The sequence below is a fragment of the Equus caballus genome, chromosome 13 (genome assembly GCF_041296265.1).
Source record: "Equus caballus isolate H_3958 breed thoroughbred chromosome 13, TB-T2T, whole genome shotgun sequence".
Taxonomy (NCBI): domain Eukaryota; kingdom Metazoa; phylum Chordata; class Mammalia; order Perissodactyla; family Equidae; genus Equus; species Equus caballus.
In genome coordinates, this window is record NC_091696.1 from 36,860,607 (window position 1) to 36,882,241 (window position 21,635).

The 21,635-nt window shown below is 42.1% G+C and overlaps 1 protein-coding gene across 4 annotated transcripts in view; it reads right to left on the minus strand.

The window, feature by feature from the left end:
- DNAH3 (dynein axonemal heavy chain 3) overlaps positions 1-21,635 on the minus strand; it is a 167,337-nt gene that overhangs the window by 24,633 nt on the left and 121,069 nt on the right. For all 4 annotated transcript variants that reach the window (XM_070232126.1, XM_070232124.1, XM_070232125.1 and 1 more), the window contains 8 exons: positions 17,005-17,128; positions 16,757-16,913; positions 16,397-16,540; positions 14,773-15,439; positions 13,319-13,484; positions 11,533-11,749; positions 7,304-7,486; positions 1,864-2,062 (listed from right to left, as the gene is read on the minus strand). In XM_070232126.1, coding sequence (XP_070088227.1) covers positions 1,864-2,062; positions 7,304-7,486; positions 11,533-11,749; positions 13,319-13,484; positions 14,773-15,439; positions 16,397-16,540; positions 16,757-16,913; positions 17,005-17,128 — 1,857 coding nt within the window. The remainder of the gene's footprint in view (positions 1-1,863; positions 2,063-7,303; positions 7,487-11,532; positions 11,750-13,318; positions 13,485-14,772; positions 15,440-16,396; positions 16,541-16,756; positions 16,914-17,004; positions 17,129-21,635) is intronic.

The following is a 21,635-nucleotide window of genomic DNA, read 5'->3' on the forward strand; positions in this document are numbered from 1 at the left end:
AATGCAAGCACAGCAACCAAACAAATATTTCCCATGAAGGTTCCTTTTTGCATTCAGGTAAATGATCTGCTTCATTTAAATTCAAGGTACTCAAAACGAATTCAACTGTTTCTTGCTCCATCCCAATGTACTGGCCAAATTCTGGAGTTTAAGTGAATAATATACACAACTCACTTCAATTTTAAAATAAAGAAGGCGAATAGTGGGTGCTGTGCTGATCATCAGTGATCCAAGGAGAGAACTCACTTTTGTGCCCTGGCTATGCTTTGTGTATCTCAGCAGTTCTCAATCCTGGCTGCACCCGAGGAAACCCAGGAGTTTAAAGAAATACTAATGCTCAGGCCACACCCAGACCAATGGAGTAAGAATCTCTAGGGGCAGGGGCACGGGCTTCAGCATTCTTTACACTCCCCAGGTGATTCTAGGGTGCAGCCAGGGTGGAGAAGTCCTGGCTAACTTATCCTTGCTCAGGCCAACACCTCAGCTGCTTCCCTAAAGGATCCTCCTATAAAGTCCACTCCCTCCTTGTCCATTCCTGATTACCGTTGCATCTTCTTCATGGGATTTTTGGCCAGAAACCGGCCAGGGAAGAGGGAATGCTAATCAATGGGAAGCAGAAGCCAGAGGCTCCCAAATGAGAGACCAGGAATTTCTAATATTTCAGAAGGAATGGAGGAATAGCGAGACTGTTCCCAGGACAGGATTCAAAAGGCAGGAAATACCACTTGAGCTGGTTTTTAAAGTCCTTGTTCAGTTCTCAGACACCGGTAGAAATACAAGATCCTATATCTAACTGGGATTTTAAGGAGAATGAATATTCACCTATTAATGATTCTAGGCTCAGTTATATGAGGAGTTCCCCCCCCCCACCCTCCTCTACTACCCTCTCCCCATTTCTAAGCCACTGTATCCTTGTCTCTCCTGCTCCCCCTCCCAGTTTCTGTCTCTGCCTCCCTTTGTCCCACTTCTCTCCCTCTAACTCTCCATTTCCAGCTCATGCTCCATCTCTCCATCTTTCTCTCCTCTGTGTGTGTGTGTCTTTGTCTCTCTTCTCTCTGATCTCTCTTCTTCATACTCAAGCTCTGTCTTTTTGTGTCTCTCTGTCTCTGGGTGTGTCCCCATGTCTCTCTCACCCTCATCCTTTTTGTCTCTCAGTCTCTCTCTGCTTTTGTCTGTCTGTCTCTCCCCACATCTTTCTTTCTGTATCTGACATTGTGTGCATGAGTCTCTCTCTCCTCCATCTTCTCTCTTTCTCCCTCCTGATCTCTCTCTCCCAGTTCATTATCTCTGTGTGTGCATGTGTGTGGGTATGCATGGGTGTGTGTGTGCATGTCTAGGCATCTGGGTCTCTCTCCATTTCTTTCTCAGTCTCTTTCTCTTCATCTATCTCTTTCTTTGTCTCTGACTCATTATCTATCTTTCAGATATCTATCTGGCTATCTCTCAGTTTCTCTCTGTCACTCTTTCTCTATCTTTCTCTCTCTAGCTCTTTGTTTCTCTCTCTCCTTCTCACTCACACGCTACTCTGTGTGTGCTTGCTCCACATCAGTCCTTTCGTCTCCACGATCTTCATTTCTGCAATGATTTGCAGGCAGGGGCCTTCACTAAGCTCAGCTTCACCTACAGATACCTGTACTTTTCCGACTGATGAGAGGAGGGAGGCAGGGGAAGAAACACTAGAGAGCTCTTTGGGTGTACACGCACATCCTGGTGCCATTCTTATTTCCCCCAAGATTCCACAACACTGCCTACGGGCCTGGGGCAGGGTGGGTAGGGGGATGCTGGACCCTCCCTGGCAGGGAAGAGCAGCCTGTGTAGGCTTCTGGGTGGGGTGGGGTGGGGTGAGGTGCTAAAGGGGGTTACCGCTGCCACTGGGGTCCGGCTTCCTCTCTGGTTTCAGCCCTTTCATGACACAGATGCTCTCCATGACCAGCTTGACAGGGCCTGGTGGGTTCTGCATCGCCTTCACCAGTGAGATGTCTGCAGGGTTCAGGGTGTCGAGCGCAGTGAGTGCGGCCTCCAGTGCTGGCATCGCCTCTGCCAGGTCCCCCTCACATTCATTCTGTGGGCACAGGGACAGGCATGGTGAGTGCCCAGTGCCCTGCACCCTGGGGGTGAAACAGAACTCTGCTCCTGGAGGAAGCGGGAGGAGGTGCTTCCACCCCGACGTCCTTGTAGCATGGTGCCTCCTCTGGAGCTCTGCACTCAAGGGTGGCTCTAACTGGCCCCCAGCAAGGATGTGTGCATGGCCCTTTGGGGCTACGGTTTGGGTGCCTTGGACATTTGAGAATCCACCTGGTTTGTAACCTTAAAAAAATCAAGCTTTTGGTTTTTAACAAACTCTCAAGAGATATATGCAGTGGGTGACTTCACACCCATTGATCAAGGATGTGTTGAGATGGAGTAATGGATGAGGCTTAGAAGGTGAGTGACAGATGGGAAGGGAGTTAGGACAAGTTTAGGGAAGAGATAAAGGCAACAGGGTTGGGAGAAAGTCAGGGGTGGGTGGGGGTCTGGGATACATTGTAGCTCAGAGACAGCCAGGGGTGAAGTCGGGGTAGGATGAGGCTTGGGGATAGGATGGAGTTTAAGCTCAGAATTTAAGGATGAGGAATGGGGACAGAGATTAGGGCCGGGTAGTGAGCTCTGGGAAAAGGAGACAGTGTATGTTTTGTCTATGATTTCTTCATTTAAAAACAAAATTAATACAATGGAATATTATTCAGCCATAAAAAGGAATGAAGTACTAATTCATGCAACATGGATAAACCTTGAAAACATCATGTTAAGTGAAAGAAGCCAGACACAAAACACCACGTTCTGTAAGATTCCATTTACATGAAATGTGCAGAAAAGGAAAATCCACAGGGGCAGAAAGTAGGTTAGTGGTTGCCAGCGGCTGGGGAGAGGGAGGAAGGGCAGTGACTGCTAATGGGTATAGGCATCTTTTCAGAGGGATGAAATGTTCTAGAATTAGATAGTGGTGATGATGGTTGTACAACTTTGTGAATATATTAAAAACCACCAAATTGCATCATTTAAAAGGGTGAATATTCATGGTATGTCAATTATATCTCAATTTTTTAAAAAAGAAAGCTTAACATTATAAGACCTTGGAACTGGAAGGGATCTTATACATTACTTAGCAATTCAATTACCAAATCCAACAACAACAACAACAAATCAAGTTTCAGGAGGTAAAATGAGTTAGCCAAGGTCACATAGCTGGTTAGTCACAGAGTCAAGGTCCAGCCCTGGGCTCCTGGTTCCCTCTCAGCGAATTCTCTGTCAGTCCCCCAGTCCGTGGAGCAATCACACAGCCATGACTCAAGTGAAACTTCCCAAGAGGACGTCAGTTCTTAGGCAAAGCAGCATGTGTTCCTGCAGTTTTATTGTGACAGGCAAACAAAACAAAGTTGGTTCCACCTTCTCATACGTGTGTGTGTATCATGGATTCTTTATTTTAGGTTTTCTGCTTTTCTTATAAACTTATAGAAATATTTTATTTGGCTTCATTATATGAAAACAACCCCCTCTCCCAAAAAAAGGAGCCATGTCAGATGTCCCCAATATCAAAACGGAACGGCCTGCCTTGAATGGCAGTAATGGCTCAGTCCCAGGGGCGACTCAGTTTGCCCCCTCTTCAGCCCTGGGTTACGCGCCAGAGTGACAGGCAAGAGGAAGAAGAACCAAAACTGATCCCTGCTGTTTCTCATGATCAGCTTCTGGAAGGGTTTGGTGGCAGAGGAAACCAAAGGTGTTGGCTCAGCCATAGGTTTGGATTCTCGGTGGATTTCAAACACCCCACGTGCCATGGCTTCCTATTAGCAATAGTTCTGTGTCACTTTCTTATAATGGGCTGGACAGCTAGTGGCTCATACTTGCTTCATGCCTCCCAGTGGCCTGGTAGCTCTGCTCCCTTTCCTAAGGGGCAAGGCCTGGGGTCTAGCTCAGGGTAAACTTGTTTGTCAAGTGACTCAAAAAGGCTGTAATTGTAACATTATCTGTAACAGTGATTCTTAACCCTGACTCTGCATCAGAGTCACAGAGGAGCATTTAGGGCATCCGCATGGTCAGGCCCACACCTAGAGTTTCTGATTCACTCAGTCTGGGTGGGGTCTGGGCATCTGCATTTTTAAAACTCCAAGGGTGATTGTGACACAGCTCTGTTGAGAAACTCCAGTTTACACTCTTGAAGCAGTGAAAACAGAGCAGGAAGGAATAGACTTCAGTACCCAAAGGGGAACGGCTACTTGATGGGTGAAGCACCTACTTAAAATGGTCATTAAAATGATTATATGACATTTTGGAAAAACATTTTTGATAGAAGGCTAAAGAAATAAGAAAGCATGATGCAAAGCACCATTATGCTATGATTGCAGTAGCATAAAATTATCCACGTGTATAGACAAGGACTAGAAGGAAACTTGGAAAATTGCAAAGATGCTAAAGTCGAGTTCTTAAAAATTCTTTCATATGGTTATTACTGTTACATCATTCATTTCTATGCAAAAAGCATCATAATTAAAAATGACCCCTATGGCTTAGTGCAAGGAGCAACTGAGCTGTTTGAGAGGTATGAAGCACAGTGCACTCTGAGGAAATGTAACCAACTCTGCAGCAATTCTGGCATCACTTATTATCCTCATTAGGGGGAAAAGATATGATTCATTAGCTTAAAAATAACCGACCAATTTAAGTAAACCAGGTACTTGCGAAACAAGTGTTTGAGGTCTGACTTTCTGCCTGGCTCCTAATCTCCCCAGAATGGATTCCATTCACGCTGTTTAGCCTCTACACCGTGTCAGGCACTGCACTGGGTGCTCTCCATCTTATCTCATGCCTAGGGGTGAGAGGAGATTAGAGAAAACTAGCAGTCCTCCTGTGGACCCCTGAGAGCTTCAGGAAGGGGTTCTGATCCTCATGGAAGCCTCAGGGAAATTTAGAGCAAGCACAGGTTTCGTCTCCTCCTTGGATAGTTTCTTCCACCTCCTGACTCACCTTCAGGATGTCACTCCCACTTCAGGGACGGGATGGCAGAGCATTAGACCTCACCCTTCACACCGAAACCCTGGGTGGCAGTTTACTGCCCAGGAATGGGTGTGGTAGGTCATCTCCTTGTAAAGCTCATGTCACCTCTTGGGTCCCTCCTGCTGCAGCAAGTCATTGTTTGCCCCTGACAATGTAGAGCAGAATCCTGGGTGTGGCAGGCCCCCACGTGGTGAGAGGCTGCCCTTTATCAAATAGGCAAGTCCACTCGGTACAAGGTAAACAACAATTGTTTTGGAGAAGAGCTAACATGGGCCATTAAGCTCTGACTGTGTGCTGGACACATGTTACAAGCTTTACATGTTTTTCTCTTAGTATCTTATTTTATAGATGAGGAAACTAAGCAGATATTGAACCCTGATGTGCCTGATTCTAGTAGAGAACCATGGAGGAGTTGTAAATTCATGTGTCTCCAGGGCCAGGCCAGTGATATGAACTTGGGAAGTGGGCGGCTGGGGCTTTGGTGAACTGGAATACTCAAGGGGAAGCATCTATTCAATGCTATGGATGGGTACAACCCAGGAATGCAGGTCCAACGTTGCCAGAATGCTTGATTTTTTTCCATAAGAAAAGCAGAAACTTTAGAAGTTTCACTTGAAATCTCTTGATTTTTAAAAGCTGGTAATTATTTCAGATTTTAAACGAATACTGTGTGTGTGTCACAGTGTATGTGTGCTCCCTAGCTGCTAGTTTGAAACTTCTGGAATAATGGTCAAATGCAAGGGCTTTGGAATAAAAGAACTGTGGGTGTGAATCCTGATTCTGTCACTTGGTAGCTGTGTGACCTTGGACAAGCCATTTAAGTTCTTGTACCATGATTTCCTCATCTGTAAACCAGGAACAATACCATCTGCCTTGCAGGGTTGTTGGGACGATAAAAGATAAGTTACGTAAATCAAGTAAAGGAGAATACAACCTCCACAAGGGAAGGAATTTTGTCCATCTTGTTCATTCCAATTTCCCCATGTCCTACAAGAGTGCTAGCACCTAGTAAGTGTTCAATAAATATTTGATAAATAAAGGAATACAAAAGAAACCTCCATGGTGCTGATAAGGAGCAGTTATTATTACAATCTCTCATAGAATGGCAAATCACCTGCCAGACCGTGGTTCTTGGTGCCTGGTGGTTACTGTTTTTTACGGTTCCACTGGTCTTCTGCCCATGCCATGAGGACTACGAGTGAGCAAGCCTCTCTTATCCAGGGCATTCACTGTGTGACTCTAAGACCAGGGATTGGACCCAAGGGAATCTACGAAAGGCCAGTCTAAGGACTCAATGAAGAAAAGCCAGTCTGGAAGGCCTGCCCTTTTGGAGAAAGTGCCCCATTAACTAGAAGCCAAACACAAGCTACTTATTGTTCAAGCTCTTGCTTGAAGAATGGTCAAAAGAATTTTCTGTGAAGTGGGAGCAGAGGGACAAATATGTTAAGCTAAGTGCCATGAACCTTGGATTCTCATCCCACTAACTAGTTGTGCAGCTCCGGAAAATCATTTCACCACTGAACCTTAAGGTCGTTGGCTTTCAGATCTTGACACTTGCCATTCCTAAGTCCAAGGTAATTGTGATACTCAAATGGAACTGTGTAACTTGAAAGTGTTTTGAGAAATATATAACATCACATGAATGTTAATCTGATTTTCTTCTAATAGCTGAATGCAGGTGAAGCCCTTCCCAGAACTATTTTTCTTTGGTATAAGAATCACTTTCAAATGGGGTCCTCTAGGTTCGACAGTCTGTCATCTGACAAATATTTATTCCACACCTACAACCTGCCAGGCACATTTAAGCAAAAATGAGAAGGAGGTAAAGGAGGTAACCATGTGGATATCTGGAGGAAGAGCATTCGGGGCAGAGGGAACAGCCTGTGCAAGGGCCCTAAGGTGGGAATCTGCCTTGTGTTTATTTGAGGATTAGCCAGGAGGCCAGTGTGGCCAGAGCAGAGTGAATGAGGGAAAGTAATAAGAGATGAGGTTAGATCATGCTAGGGCTTGTAGGCCTTGACTCTGAGTGAGATGGAGAATATCTGGAAAACAATAATGCTTCATGGGCAGAGCCAAGTATCAGAATGACTTGCTTCATCACGTACTAGCTGTGTGATGCTGGGAAAGTCACCTACTCTTTCAAGCCTCACTCTTCTCACCTGCAAGATGGGCATGACCACACATATTCTGAAGGACTATGTCAGGCTCTAATAAGACAATGGATGAACCCAGAAAATGCTGGTTCCCTCCCTTTGCTCTCTGTTCTTTATACCTTGATTGCTTGAGAAACGGCGGCAGCAGCATTGGCTTCCTTTTCATCTGCCTGCACCAAAAGTTTCTTGGCATCTGCTTCCCTCGTCTCTTCTTCAATTTTCACCATCATCTTAGCAGTCTCCTCAGAGGTCTGGATGAGCTGGGGTTGGAGGGCAGTCAGTTCTACTTGCATGACTGCCACCTAGCAAGGAGAGAGGGGTGGGAGGAATGCAGGGTCAGCTATGTCAATGCCAAAGATGGTACAATTGGCAAGAGCAGAAATGATTCTTCAACCTATAACAATACTAACGATTGGGGCCGGCCCGGTGGTTTAACGGTTAAGTGAGCACGTTCCGCTTTGGTGGCCTGGGGTTCACTGGTTCGGATCCTGGGTGTGGACATGGCACCGCTTGGCAAGCCATGCTGTGGCAGGTGTCCCACATATAAAGTAGAGAAAGACAGGCACGGATGTTAGCTCAGGGCCAGTGTTCCTCAGCAAAAGGAGGAGGATTGGCAGCAGATGCTAGATCAGGCCTAATCTTCCTCAAAAAAAAAAACACTAATGATTTTAACATGGTACTGGGTGTATATTTGTGGGCTGGAGTTTATCTCTTTGATCCTTCAGTACTTAGTTATTGAGTTCATACTACATGTTATGAAGCACTGTGCTAGGCACTAGAGATATAATGGTAAACTTGAAATTTTAAGAAAAGGTACAGTTTCCTTCTGTGCTGAGCTGACATTCTAATGTTGGGGGCAGGGAGAGAGAGAACAAAAGCAAGTTGGGGAGAAAAAAACTATATTTTTTTAAGGCTGTGAAGGAAACATACACGGCTGAAATACCTGGATAGAAGGAAGTTTCAAGGCCATTTTTTCCAACAGTCTGATGCCTTCTAAAATATTCCTGCCAAGAAGTTTTCTGGCCACTGTTTGAACACCTCTAATGATGAGCAGCTCATCATCTCTCAGGAGAGTTGTGCCATTTTTCAGACAACTAAATGCATCAGATTTTCAAGATGAAGAGCTGGAATTTACCCCCATGCAGGTTTCACCCACTGGTGCTGATTCTGCCTTCTAAGGCAGCTCAGATGCACATTTGAAGAGGGTTTCATGACTTTGCACCCACTGCCCCCAGCAATCCCAGGTGAGAGAAGCACATCATCCTGGCTGGGTTAGCAACACAGGCTCTTGGGTCATGCAGATCTGAGTTTCAATTCTGGCCCAACCGCTCGTGATGGTTAATTATGAGACTGTGTGATTGTAGGCAAGTTGCCTGGCCTCTCTGCATCTTGGTTTCTTTGTGTGTAACATGGAGATGACAACAGTACTTTTCTCATTCACAGTGCTGGGCATGCAGTAGGGCTCAAGAAATGTTAACTGGCACTGTCATTCCTTCCTGCTCCTCAAACAACATGGTTTGCTCACACTTGTCTGCACAGACTCCAATTTTTAACATCTTTCTAAAAGCCAAGGACCCTGAGTTGGACCCAGGAGGCCCAGAAGCAGAGACACAGAGGCCACCTCTGGTGTTCTCTCATCCCTGTGCTGCAGCGTTGGTGTACCTGCTGGGCTCAGCAACAGGCCAACCTAGTGCAAACCATCCAGTAGCCTCAGTTCTTTGTCAGTGCTGAAAATTCATGTCTGCATATGGCTCTCATTTGAGATGGTTTGTCAAGTGGCTCCAAGCACAAATCAATTACTATTCACATGCTAGGGATTTTGCAAGCTTGTGTCAGCTCATTTCATCTTCATAGTAACCCTATGAAGTAAAGACTGTTATCGCCTTTTTAATAGAAGAAGAAACTGGGGCCCCAATAGGTTCAAGGTTCTAAATCTGATAAGTTGTAGAGCTGGAATTTGAGCCCAGGGCTGTCTGACTCCACAAAGGCCTGCTCTTAATCAGTGCTGTATCCTGTCCAGTTCCCCAGTGACAGTATCCAGGGCCAGGGCAAGGGTGAGGCAAGGGAGGTACTTGCCTTGGGCACAAAATTTAAGGGGCACCAAAAACCTCAGCACTCAAGATAAATAGTATTTTATTGCAATATTTTAAGAAGTCAAAATTAATGCAAAAAACTCTATGATGAACAAAATATCAAAATCTTAAATAAGTGAAACTGTCACTATTTGCACATGACATGATTTTATATATAGGAAACCCTAAAGAATCCCTAAAAAACTTTTAGAAATAATAAATGAGTATGGTAAAGTTGCAGGAGACAAAATCAACATACAAAAATCAGTTGCGTTTCTATACACTAACAACGAAGTAGCAGAAAGAGAAATTAAGAATACAATTCCATTTACAATTGCAACAAAAAGAATAAAATTCCTAGGAATAAACTTAGCCAAAGAGGTGAAAGACCTGTATACTGAAAACTATAAAATATTGTTAAAAGAAATAGAAGACACAAAGAGATGGAAAGATATTCCGTGCTCTTGGATAGGAAGAATTAACATAAAATATCCATACTTCCTAAAGCATTCTACAGATTCAATGTAATCTCTATCAAAGTTCTAATGACATTTCTCACAGAAATAGAACTAAGAATCCTAAAATTTATATGGAACAAGAAAGGACCCCAAATAGCCAAAGGAATCCTGAGAAAAAAGAACAAAGCTGGAGGTATCACACTCCCTGATTTCAAAATATACTACAAAGCCATAGTAACCAAAACAGCATGGTACTGGCACAAAAACAGACACACAGATCAATGGAACAGAATCAGGAGCCCAGAAATAAACCTACACATCTATGCACAGCTAATTTTCGACAAGAGAACCAAGAACATACAATGGAGAAAGAAAAGTTTCTTCAATAAACAGTGTTGGGAAAACTGGACAGCCATACGCAAAAGAATGAAAGTAGACCATTATCTTACACCAGACACAAAAATTAACTCAAAATGGATTAAAGACTTGAATGTAAGACATGAAACTTCTAGAAGAAAACATAAGCAGTATGCTCTTTGGCCTCGGTCTCAGGAGCATATTTTCAAGTACCATGTCTGATGGGGCAAGGGAAGCAATAGAAAAAATAAACAAATGGGACTACATCAAACTAAAAAGCTTCTGCACAGCAAAGGAAACCATCAACAAAACAAAAAGACAACCTAACAACTGGGAAAAGATATTTGCAAACCATATATCTGATAAGGGGTTAATATCCAAAATGTATAAAGAACTCATACATCTCAACAAAAAACCCCTAAAAACCCAATTAAAAAATGGATAAAAGATCTGAACAGAGATTTCATCAAAGAAGATATACAGAAGGCCAACAGGCACATGAAAAGATAGTCAACATCATTAACTATCAGGGAAATGCAAATCAAAACTACCATAAGATATCACCTCACTCCATGAGAATGGCTATAATTAACAAGACAGAAAATAACAAGTGTTGGAGAAGATGTAGAGAGAAGGGCTCATACACTCCTGGTGGGAAGGCAAACTGATGCAGCCACTATGGAAAACAGTATGGAGATTCCTAAAAAAATTAAGAATAGAACTACCATATGATCCAGCTATTCCACTGCTGAGTATTTATCCAAAGAACATGAAAACACAAATGTGTAAAGACATATGCACCCCTATGTTCATTGCAGCATTATTCACAATAGCCAAGACTTGGAAGCAACCTAGGTGCCCATCAAGGGAGGAATAGATAAAGATGTGGTATATTTACACAATGGAATACTACTCAGTCATAAAAAAATGATGAAATATGGCTATTTGTGACAACACGGATGGACCTTGAGGGTATTATGTTAAGCAAAATAAGTCAGAGGGAGAAAGTCAAATATCATATGGTCTCACACATAAACAGAAGATAAAAACAATAACAAACAATCACTTGGAGACAGAGATTGTATTGGTGGTTACCAGAGGGGAAGGGGGGAGGTAGGAGGGGGAAAGGGGTGATTAGGCACATGTGTCGTAATGGATGGTAATTAGTCTTTGGGTGGTGAACATGATGTAATCTACACAGAAATCAAAATATAATAACGTACACCCGAAATTTGTATAACGTTATAAACCAATGTTACAGCAATAAAAAACCATCTTAAATAAAGACAGAATCTCCATAGGGCTGGGATTAGGCTGAGGAAAGTGTGACGAGTGCTGCAAATGCAGGGTCAGACGCTGTCTCATTTGGTGCCCTCTGAAATTCTGCACTTGAACAAGTGCCTCAAAGCATCCACCTAGTCCTTGACCTCTTTGTCCCTATTCTATTTTGGCAGTGCTTACCTGTGAAGCTGCAAATTCGAGTTTCTGCAGGCCTGTCAGGTAGCGGTTTCTCATCATATCAACCTCTTGCCTCTTGCTATTCAGGAGCGTCTTGAAGGTTAGGATCAATTCGAGGTAGGAGGTGGGGGTAACGTAGTTGTGTCTGCGAAGCGTGTTGTAATAATCAAGCGAAATGTTCTTCACACTCTCCTGGAAATATTTGCACATGGAGATGACCCTGCCAAGGACACAAGGGCGGTTAGGCAGGCCCAACTTCCTCCAGAGTGATCTAGCACAGCTTCAGTTACAGACAGGAGGATATGAGAGGTGCATGCCGACTGTGGCCCACTAGAACCCCAAATTCTCAGAAGACAAGTGAACATAGCTGCGAGAAGAACTGGGGAGGTGTATATTCTTACTAGAATGATCTTTGAGCAGTAATTTCTACCTCTGATCATTTTGGTGAATCACTAGGGCTTAAGGAGGCGTTCTTAACCCTTGGCAGTCTGGTAAAGCCTCTGGACTTTGCAGAATAATGTTTAAAATGCATAAAATAAAATATATATGATTACAAAGGATACTAATTGTGGTGAAATAGTTTTCAAAATATTTTGAAAACCAAATTTGTGATATAGTAATATACGTGCTTTTAATCAATGCATTAAATCAGGGATCAGCAAACTTTTTCTGGAAAGGGCCAGATAGTAAATATTTAGGCTTTGTGGGCCACACAGTCTCTGTGGCAGCTATTCAACTCTGCCATTATAGTGTGAAAAAAAGGGCGTGGCTGTGTTCCAATAAAACTTTATTGACAAAAACAGGCTGTGAACTGGTCTTGGCCAGAGGATCCTAGTTTGCCAAACTCTGCATTAAATAATGTTTGGGCAGCAGGTCTAAAAAATACCATAATTTTGAAGGAAATGATATATTGAGGTACCTGTAATGACTGAACAAGTCATTTTAAAAAAACTGCGATTCCTATCGGTAATAAATCCTGCTAATCCTACTGGGGTTTACTGCCTACATTCTTCATTGAAGGAAATGCAAAATACTAGTTGGATGTCAGTGAAAATGAAGATGTAATTTTTCTCCATTCACATTCACTGACCATCTGAATTCTATCCATGAGTGTATAGACCTAAGTTAAGGGCCTTCTGGCCTAGGGAATAAAGTTGAAAGTTCTTAAAATGTAATTTAAAGCTATCAACATTCTGATCTCTGCCTACTTCTTCACTTTCCATTCATTCATTTACTAAGCAGTAATTAAACCTACTATGTACCAGGCATCTGCCCTAGCACTTAGTGTAGTGCCTACACTAAGGACATAGAGGCAGGCAAGGCAGACGACATGACTCCTGCCTTCATAAGGCACCCAGGGTGATTGACATTCTCATATCCTCCCTTACTCTAGCCAAAATTAAGTGTTTTTTTTTTTTTTAATATATCTGTGCTTTATACATACAAGAGTAAGTTTTTTTCACCCTCACAAGAACCAGTTTTCATCCCCCTGGCAGTTATAGTGCCCCTGTTGAGAATGCATGCTCTAAGACCATGGAAATAGCTATATTATCTCCAGGTTATCATAACTATGACAACAGTGTGTCTCCAGGACAATTCTGAAAAATGAAATTTTATTCTTGTTCAGTAAAGGTGTTTCATTAAATATCCAACTAAATGTGATTTAAAAGTATAAGACATTTCTATATATAAACTGAGAAATCTTAAAATGATGACAAGAATAGAGCCAATATCTAGATTTTCAATTTGGAATATTTGGTTGGGGTACTAAAAAGCAGCTAACACTTACTCTACCCGAATACTGTCATCAAGCTCCACATCTTCCAGAAATTTGTTGGCCACCAACTCCAGGGCATCAGTGGGCCAGGACTGGAACCAGTCAATCGTACAGCAATTGATCAGTGAAGGGAACATACGCAGGCGGTTCCGGAAGGCATCCCCAATTGGACTCATGGCTAATGAAAAGTACACTTTATTAGTTCCCTTTCTCCAAGGTAGGCCCAACGGGGCAGGCAGATCTTTCCAAGGATTCTGGTGGGGTAAGGGGATGATCATGTTTCCTGTTAGTACATGGGGTGTAATTCCTGGGGTCAAACTGGAAATAGTCACGGTGAGTGCCTGGGAAGTGCAGGGGAATCATGGGATATTTTCCTGCAGTTTTTTTGATGGGAATTCAGTATATTACAATAAGCTTCTAACTGGTCTCTCATTCCCATTATTGTCCCTTCCACATCCTTCCAGTCACTTAGCCAGAGTGATTTGAGCCCTTTGATTCACTTGCTCTATTTGTGCTGACTCAGACACAAGGGAGCCATGGATGCCCCATACATAATTACTTATGGAAGTTGCTGTGAGGGCCATCAGCTTCTGTTTCTGACAGATGTTTCTGACCCCATCTCCACCAACCACAAATTCTGGATTCTATACCCCAAATTCCATTCACTTTTTATTGAGACTCAATGTGGTAGGAGGAAGCATGATGTACAGGTGGAGGTATGAAGAGGTCAGGGTGGCTGAAGAACAGAGAGAGAAGGGGAAGCTTGGTTTGAGATGAGGGTGGAGAGGATGCATGGGACAGTCTGGTAGGTGGTCTTATAAAACCACAGGTTAGGAATTTTGGTCTTTATCCTAATAGAAAGCAGTTTAAGTTTTTAATTTGTGTGTGTGTGTGTCTGCATCTACATACAGTGATTATATTTGCAATACATTAAAAAAATCATCCTGGCTCAGTGGAACAGAAAGGTCTGGAACAGACAAGAGTGGACAGAAAACAGTTAGAAGTTTGCAGAGATGAGGTCTGGGGGAGATGATAGAAGCTTAGCTAATGTGAAGGTGGTAGGGATGGAGATAAGTGAGTAGATATGAGAGAGAGCTAGGAGGTAGACACTGACAGAACATGGTAATGAGAGAGAGGAGTAATAAACACAACCCCTAGGTTTCTGGATAGACTGGGGATGTCATTCACAGAAAGAATACCAGACATTGTTCTGAGAGGCTGTCAGGGTAATGTACTAAAAGGATGGAGAGGGTTCAGAGGAAAATTCAGAGAACTGAGCAGGGTGAAACAGGTTTAAAATAGTTGTTGAGGAGAGTGGAAGTTTCCAAACGAATTCCAGGCACTGACCCCTGGAATTTCTTGGCTGGATCAATCCTGCGACCATTGTAAGAGGATTGGTCTTAGGGGACTCAGGAGATCCTGAAACACCCAGAGGAAAAGGGCAAATTAAGTTTGCTTGTTCTTACCAAGGACAATGTGAAGGTTCTTCTTCACCCTCTCAATAAAGAAGTTATACATGGAAAGAGGAGTGACTTCCATCTTCTCTCCTTCTGTCCTAGCTGCCATTTGCATCTTCTCCACAATGTCAGCCTTCTCATCAGCTGGAAAGATGTTGGGAACATCACCTGTGTTCAGAAGCATGTTGATGTCCTCGACAAATGACTCATCCTTGATCTGGTTATCAGCAAAGAGGAACACAGTACTCTTGGTGGCCACACCAACCTGCAGCATGATCTTCTTCAGGTCCTCCCGCCAGTCATTGCTGGAGTAGTTCTTAGTGATCTCAATCTGGTACAGCTCGTATGAGTTCATAAATGTGGACAGTTTGCTGGCACTCTGCCGCCCACTGCCTCCAATGCCCACCAGGAGCAAGTGTCCTTTGTTCTGCTTCAGGACCCTGCAGATCCTCGAAATGTGCTCAATGGCAAACCTGAACATGACCAAGGACATGGGGGCCTTGCTGACATTGTTGAACTCTTCCAGGTAGTACTCCATGACCACTGTGAGCTGTTTCAGGTCAGTGATCTCATCATAGATTTTCTGGTCACTTTCTGGCTTGAAGAAATCTCCAAAGAAGAGGCTACGGATATTATCATCAACTATCTTTCCCGTGGGTGATAGGTGGATGAGGACCTGTGGGAAAGAAGAGACTCAGTCAGGCATTCAGCCAGTGGCCCAACCACGATGGCAGTGGGAGGTATGGAGGGAGGGAACAGGAGATATACTTGTTTCCCCTGAGCACATTCTTCAAAGTCACAGTTCAGCAACAGTTGTTTTTTTTTTTTTAACATAATATGTGGATCTGATGGTTGTAGAGACCATGATGAAAGGACATTTGAGAAAAGAATGTTAAAGCGAGGGTAAATCTGTTTGCTAAGCAGTTAAAACACTGATGGTCAGATTGTAAGAATTCCCAGAGGAGGTGCTCGAAAAACGGCACCCTTTTTTTCAGGTACTTGCTCTTTCACCAAATAGAGGTATAGGCGCTACCCTTGGTCCCCACTCTGTGCCTAGAGTAGGAATGTTTTAGATGCTTCCTCTTCCTCATACCAGAACCTGGCAGAACTTCTACACTTGGCCTCTGGATGCAACATGAAACACTTGGAATTTTTCTATGGAGAAATCACAGCTTCTTAAAAACAGAGGTAGAACTAGATGATGCAAATATATAGGCTTAAAACAACTTTCTCATATCAAAACAGAAAAGAGAAAGTGTTTACGAATGGGAAACCATGACAATCTTTCACTGGGCTGTGCCAGGGCCTCAATCAAACCATGAAAATTCATGGTTCATTTCTCAAGTCACAAATTAAATGACACTGAAAATGCATTCTAAGTTAATTATAAACAATAACATCATATCGTAAACTAGGCTGAATGGATCCAAACATATGTCACCAGGAAAGTAAAGCAAAATTGGGCCAAGTATAATATCACCACATTAAGTGATAGTGACCCAGTACCATTTCCTGAGATTCAGAGGGCAGAGCTGTGAGTCTCCACTAGGAACGGAACCCGAAATCTGAGACTTTACACAATCAGCTATTTGGGACCATTTCTGAGGCCAAGTGATCACAGGGTCTGGCTTACCTTCTCTACAGTCTGCTTGAAGCAACTGGAGGTGGTTTCCTTCACCATGTTGAAAAAGACCTGTCTGTCCTCATGATCAATCAGACGGTCATAGAAGACTCGATAAACCTCATGGATCCAAAGCCGGATAAACTTTTCTACATCCTGAAAATACGGTGAATTATTTGAATGAATGGAAGGGAGTGCCTGAAGTAACAGTTCTCAAATAGTTTCTAAATCCTGGGGTTGATGCAAGGATTAAACAAGACAATGCTTATAAAATACTTAGCACAATGTTAGTTATTAGTATTATCATTGTATATTCCACATAGCCAAGGATATTGCTGAGTAAACTTGCTAACAGAAATGATAGTGGCTCACCTGCAGGTGGGTGTGAGGGCAGAGCAGTACCCCTTGGATCACCCGTGAGAAGTCCCGCAGATTAAAGACGTAATGTGACTTGGAGGGAGTTGGCAAAAAATTCTCCACTGCAGCTTTATAAATTGCCATAGTAGCTTGTACCAGCATCCTTCCATACCTTTGGATGAAGGGGAAGACAGACCAGTCAAGGAGAGTCCAGAACTCAGGACCCTCAGGCCAATATCCGGGAAGACACAGGAACTTCTTACCTTAAGAACATTACATCAAACCCTTTCCCGAAATGCCAGTCAGCGATTGAACTGAAAATTTTGGTTAAAATGTCATCCTCAAAGGCGTTGATGGAAATGATATTCAGATGGCGAGTGAATCGTCCTGGAAAATATGTACACACATGAGTGTGCACACACACTCACACTTACCTCTTGGGCCTAGTTATCCTGGGATACAGCAGAGTCAGTTTTCCCTCTGCCTGTGTTCTAGACCTGTGCTATTCGATACGGCAGCCTCTAGCCACATGTGGCTACTTGAACTTTTAAATTAATTACTATTAAGTAACATTAAAAATTGATTTCCTTTGTCTTACTACTAACATTTCAAGTCCTCAAGAGCAACAGCGGCTAGTGGCTGTTGTATTGCACAGTACAGACACAGAACATTTCCGTGATTGCAGACGTTCTATTAACAGCACCAGTCTAGTGCTCAAGATTGTTTTTAAAAGATAAAGGCAATATGTGGTCATTGTAAAACAGTCAAACAATTCAGAAATACTTTCAGGAGCTGGTCTGGTGGCATAGTAGTTAAGTTCACACATTCTGCTTCGGCGGCCCAGAGTTCACCAGTTCGGATCCCGGGTGTGGACCTATGCACTGCTTGGCAAGCCATGCTGTGGCAGGCATCCCACATATAAAACAGAGGAAGATGGGCATGGATGTTAGCTCAGGGCCAGTCTTCCTCGGCAAAAAGAGGAGGATTGGTGGCAGATGTTAGCTCAGGGCTCATCTTCCTCAAAAAAAATAAAATAAAATAAAATAAAATAAAACATATTGAAAATATTATTAAAAAAGAAATACTTTCAAATGAAAGCCTTTCATTTACCTCCCAAACACCAAATCCATTCTTCCATCAAATTAACCACTATTAATTTGGTGTCCTTACATATCTATATCTATCAATCTACCTACCTATCTAAGGTTAGATATCTACATATTTCTATATCAGCTTTATTGAGATGCAATTCACATACTACACAATTCACCCATTTAAAATACACAATTCAATGTTTTTGTAGTATATTTGGAGTTGTGCAACCTTTACCACAATCAATTTTAGAACATTTTCATCACCCCAAAAAGAAATCTTGTACCCATTGACTGCCAATTTCCTTATAGCCCTCAGCAACTAACAATTTATTTTCAGTCTCCATAGATTTGCCTGCTTATCTTTTTTCTAAAAAAAAAAGATTTTATTATATAAAGTAAAACACAGATACAGAAAATTTCACAAAAAAAGGTATGGTTTAGTGAATCACTGCTTAGTTAACACCCTTACAACTACCATTCAGGTCAAGAAACACAACTTTGCCAGCCCTCCACAGAAGACCCTCTACATATCACATCCCCATCATAGCCCTCTCTCTCCAGAAGTTACCACTATCCTGCTTCTATAGTAATTGCTGCCTTGCATTTCTTTTTTTTTTAAAGATTTAATTTTTTTCCTTTTTCTCCCCAAAGCTCCCTGGTACATAGTTGTATATTCTTCGTTGTGGGTCCTTCTAGTTGTGGCACATGGGACGCTGCCTCAGTGGGGTTTGATGAGCAGTGCCATGTCCGTGCCCAGGATTCGAACCAATGAAACACTAGGCTGCCTGCAGCAGAGCGCACAAACTTAACCACTCGGCCACGGGGCCAGCCCCTGCCTTGCATTTCTTTATGGTTTTTATTAACCAAGTGTTCATTCCTAGGCATTAGAGTTTAATCCTACCAATTAAAAGAACATATATATTTAAGTCTCTTTTAATCTATAGGTTCCCCTCCATCTTTTTATCTTTTATCTGTTGAATATCTGAGCTGTTTGATCTGTAGTTTCCATAGTCAGGATTTTGCTGATTACATACTCATGGGGCATTTGATTCTGTTCCTCTGTCCTCTGTGTTTTCTACTAATTTGCAGCTGGATCCAGAGACTTGATCAGATTCAGGTTTCCTCTCTTTGGCCAGACTACATTTGATGGGACATTCTTTCATCAGAAGACACATGATGATGTCTCTCCTTTTGTGATGTTGGTAGCTACTGACGCTCAATGGCTAGATCCATTAATTCACTGAGGATTGTAAAGTGGTAACATTCTGATTCTTTCTTTTTTATTTATTAATGCAATATTTTTAAAGAGACACATGTGGGGGATACCCTGCCAACTAGTTTTGTTGTAAACGTTGTTTATAGGTTTTTGGTTTTGTTATCTAGTTGCTCTGTTTATGGGGATTTGGGAAGATCCAAAAATTATTCTGCTGCTGCTGCTGCTGTTTTCCCAAAATTCTTTCCATAGTTTATATTTATATCTATATCTACATCCAGATCTCCACTATAGTTATATATTGACATACATGGGTTTTACTTTTTTAAAAAAATACCCGACTAATATCTTACACATCATTAATCTGGAACTACTGACAGTTATGTGAACTTAAGGAAGTCACTTACCTTTTTGATGATAAGGATAATAATAGTGCTTAATGTCTGTTAGTGCTTATTATGTTACCCAAACCCAGGTCAGTCTTCCACCAAACCATGCTCTCAACCACCATACTATATTGCCTTGAGCCTCAGTTTCCCCATCTCAGCCCTAACAACTGGCAACTGCTCTGGTACTTATCAGCTAGGCTGTTGGTCCTCTGCTGAACACAATTTTATTAAACATCAACATCAGATGTGGTCACTCCCTGACTATGATGGGACAAAACAGAAACAAGATTGCTCTACAACCATGAAAATAACCAAAATTCCTTCCTATCTAACAGGAGTGACTCTTTCTATACCAAGTGACAGCTCTAGCCCCATTCATTCCTCCTGCCTCCTAGAAAAAAATTAAGATACCCACTCATCAAATTGTCCCCACTTCCTGAGAGTACCCCATCCAGAACAGAGCCCCTGGTTCTTAAACCTGCCCTCAAATCACCAGCACAAGCCCATTTCATTCCCTTTCACCAGGCACTCCCACAGTTCTCCCTCGGTGCAGACACACTTGCTGCAGCAAATTAATAAGCCTAATTTCACTTGACTACAGATGTGTTCTGGCAGTCTTTGGGAAATGAGCTTTAGTATAGAATCTTTTCAAAAATCATATTGTGACGTAGCTTGAAAACGGTCAAATGTCAAGCAAATGTTAGTTATTACTATTTCTGTGATATGTGCTGGAAGCAGATATTACCTTTGGAATAGGTGTTTTTTTAATATATGAGGAAGATTAGCCCTGAGCTAACATCTGTGCCAATCTTCCTCTACTTTTCTGTGGGATACCTCCACAGCATGGCTGATGAGTGGCATAGGCCCACACCTGGGATCCGAACCCATGAACCCTGGGCCGCCAAAGCAGAGTGCGCAGAACTTTAACCACTCGGCCATGGGGCCAGCCCCTGGAATAGGTCTTTTTCCCCCCAGTTTTACTGAGATATAATTGACATATAACATATATAACTTTAAGACGTACAACGTGACGATTTGATATACATATGAAAAATGATTACCACAATAAAGTTAGTTAACACTTCCACCATCTCGCATAACTACCATTTTTTTTTTGTTGCTAACTAGAGTCACCATGCTGTACATTACTTCCCCAGAATTTACTCATCTTATAACTGGAAATTTGTATGCTTTGATTAACATTTTCTCATTTTCCCTACTTCCTCAGGCCCTGGTAACCACCATTCTATTCTTGTTTCTATGAGTTTGGGTTTTTTAGATTCCACATAAAAGTGAGATCATACAGGATTTCTTTTCTCTGTCTGACTTATTTCACTTAGCATAATACCCTTAAGATCAATCCCTGTTGTCACAAATGGCAGGATTTCATTCTTTTTTATGGCTGAATAATATTGCATTGTGTGTGCGTATGTATACATATATATATATATATATATATATATATATATATATATATATATACACACACACATATATCTCACATTTTCTTTATCCATTCATCCGTTGGTGGACATTTAGGTTGTTTCCATGTCTTGCAATGAACATGGGTGTGTAGGTACCTCTTTGGTATAGTGATTTTGTTTCCTTCAGATATACACCCAGAAGTGGAATTGTTGGATCATATGGTAGTGCTATTTTTAATTTTTTGAGGAACTTCCATACTGTTTTCCACAAGGGCTGTATCAATTTACACTCCCACCAACAGTGCACAAGGGTTCTCTTTTTTCCACATCCTAACACTTGTTATCTCTTGATTTTCTGATAATAGCCATTCTACAGGTGTGAGGTGATACCTCATTGTGTGTTTTTTTGTTTTTGCATTTTCCTGATGATTAGTGATATTGAGTATCTTTTCATGTACCCATTGGCCATTTGTAGGTCATCTTTGAAAAAATGTCTATTCAAGTCCTCTGCCGATTTTTTAATTGAATTGTTTGCTATTCTGCTATTAAGTTGTGTGAGTTCCTTACATATTTTGTATACTAACCTGATACCAGATAGATGGTTTGCAAATATTTTTTCCCATTGAATTGCTAGGTCTTAGAGAAAAGTAATATACTAAGCTCCTCTCCCTCTCACTGGTGAGAGAGGTGTTGAATTAATAGATGCTAGGTGCCTGAGATCCTGCTATATTCAAACCCAAGGCAAAAGTACCCCTGGATTCTATACTTGAAGTG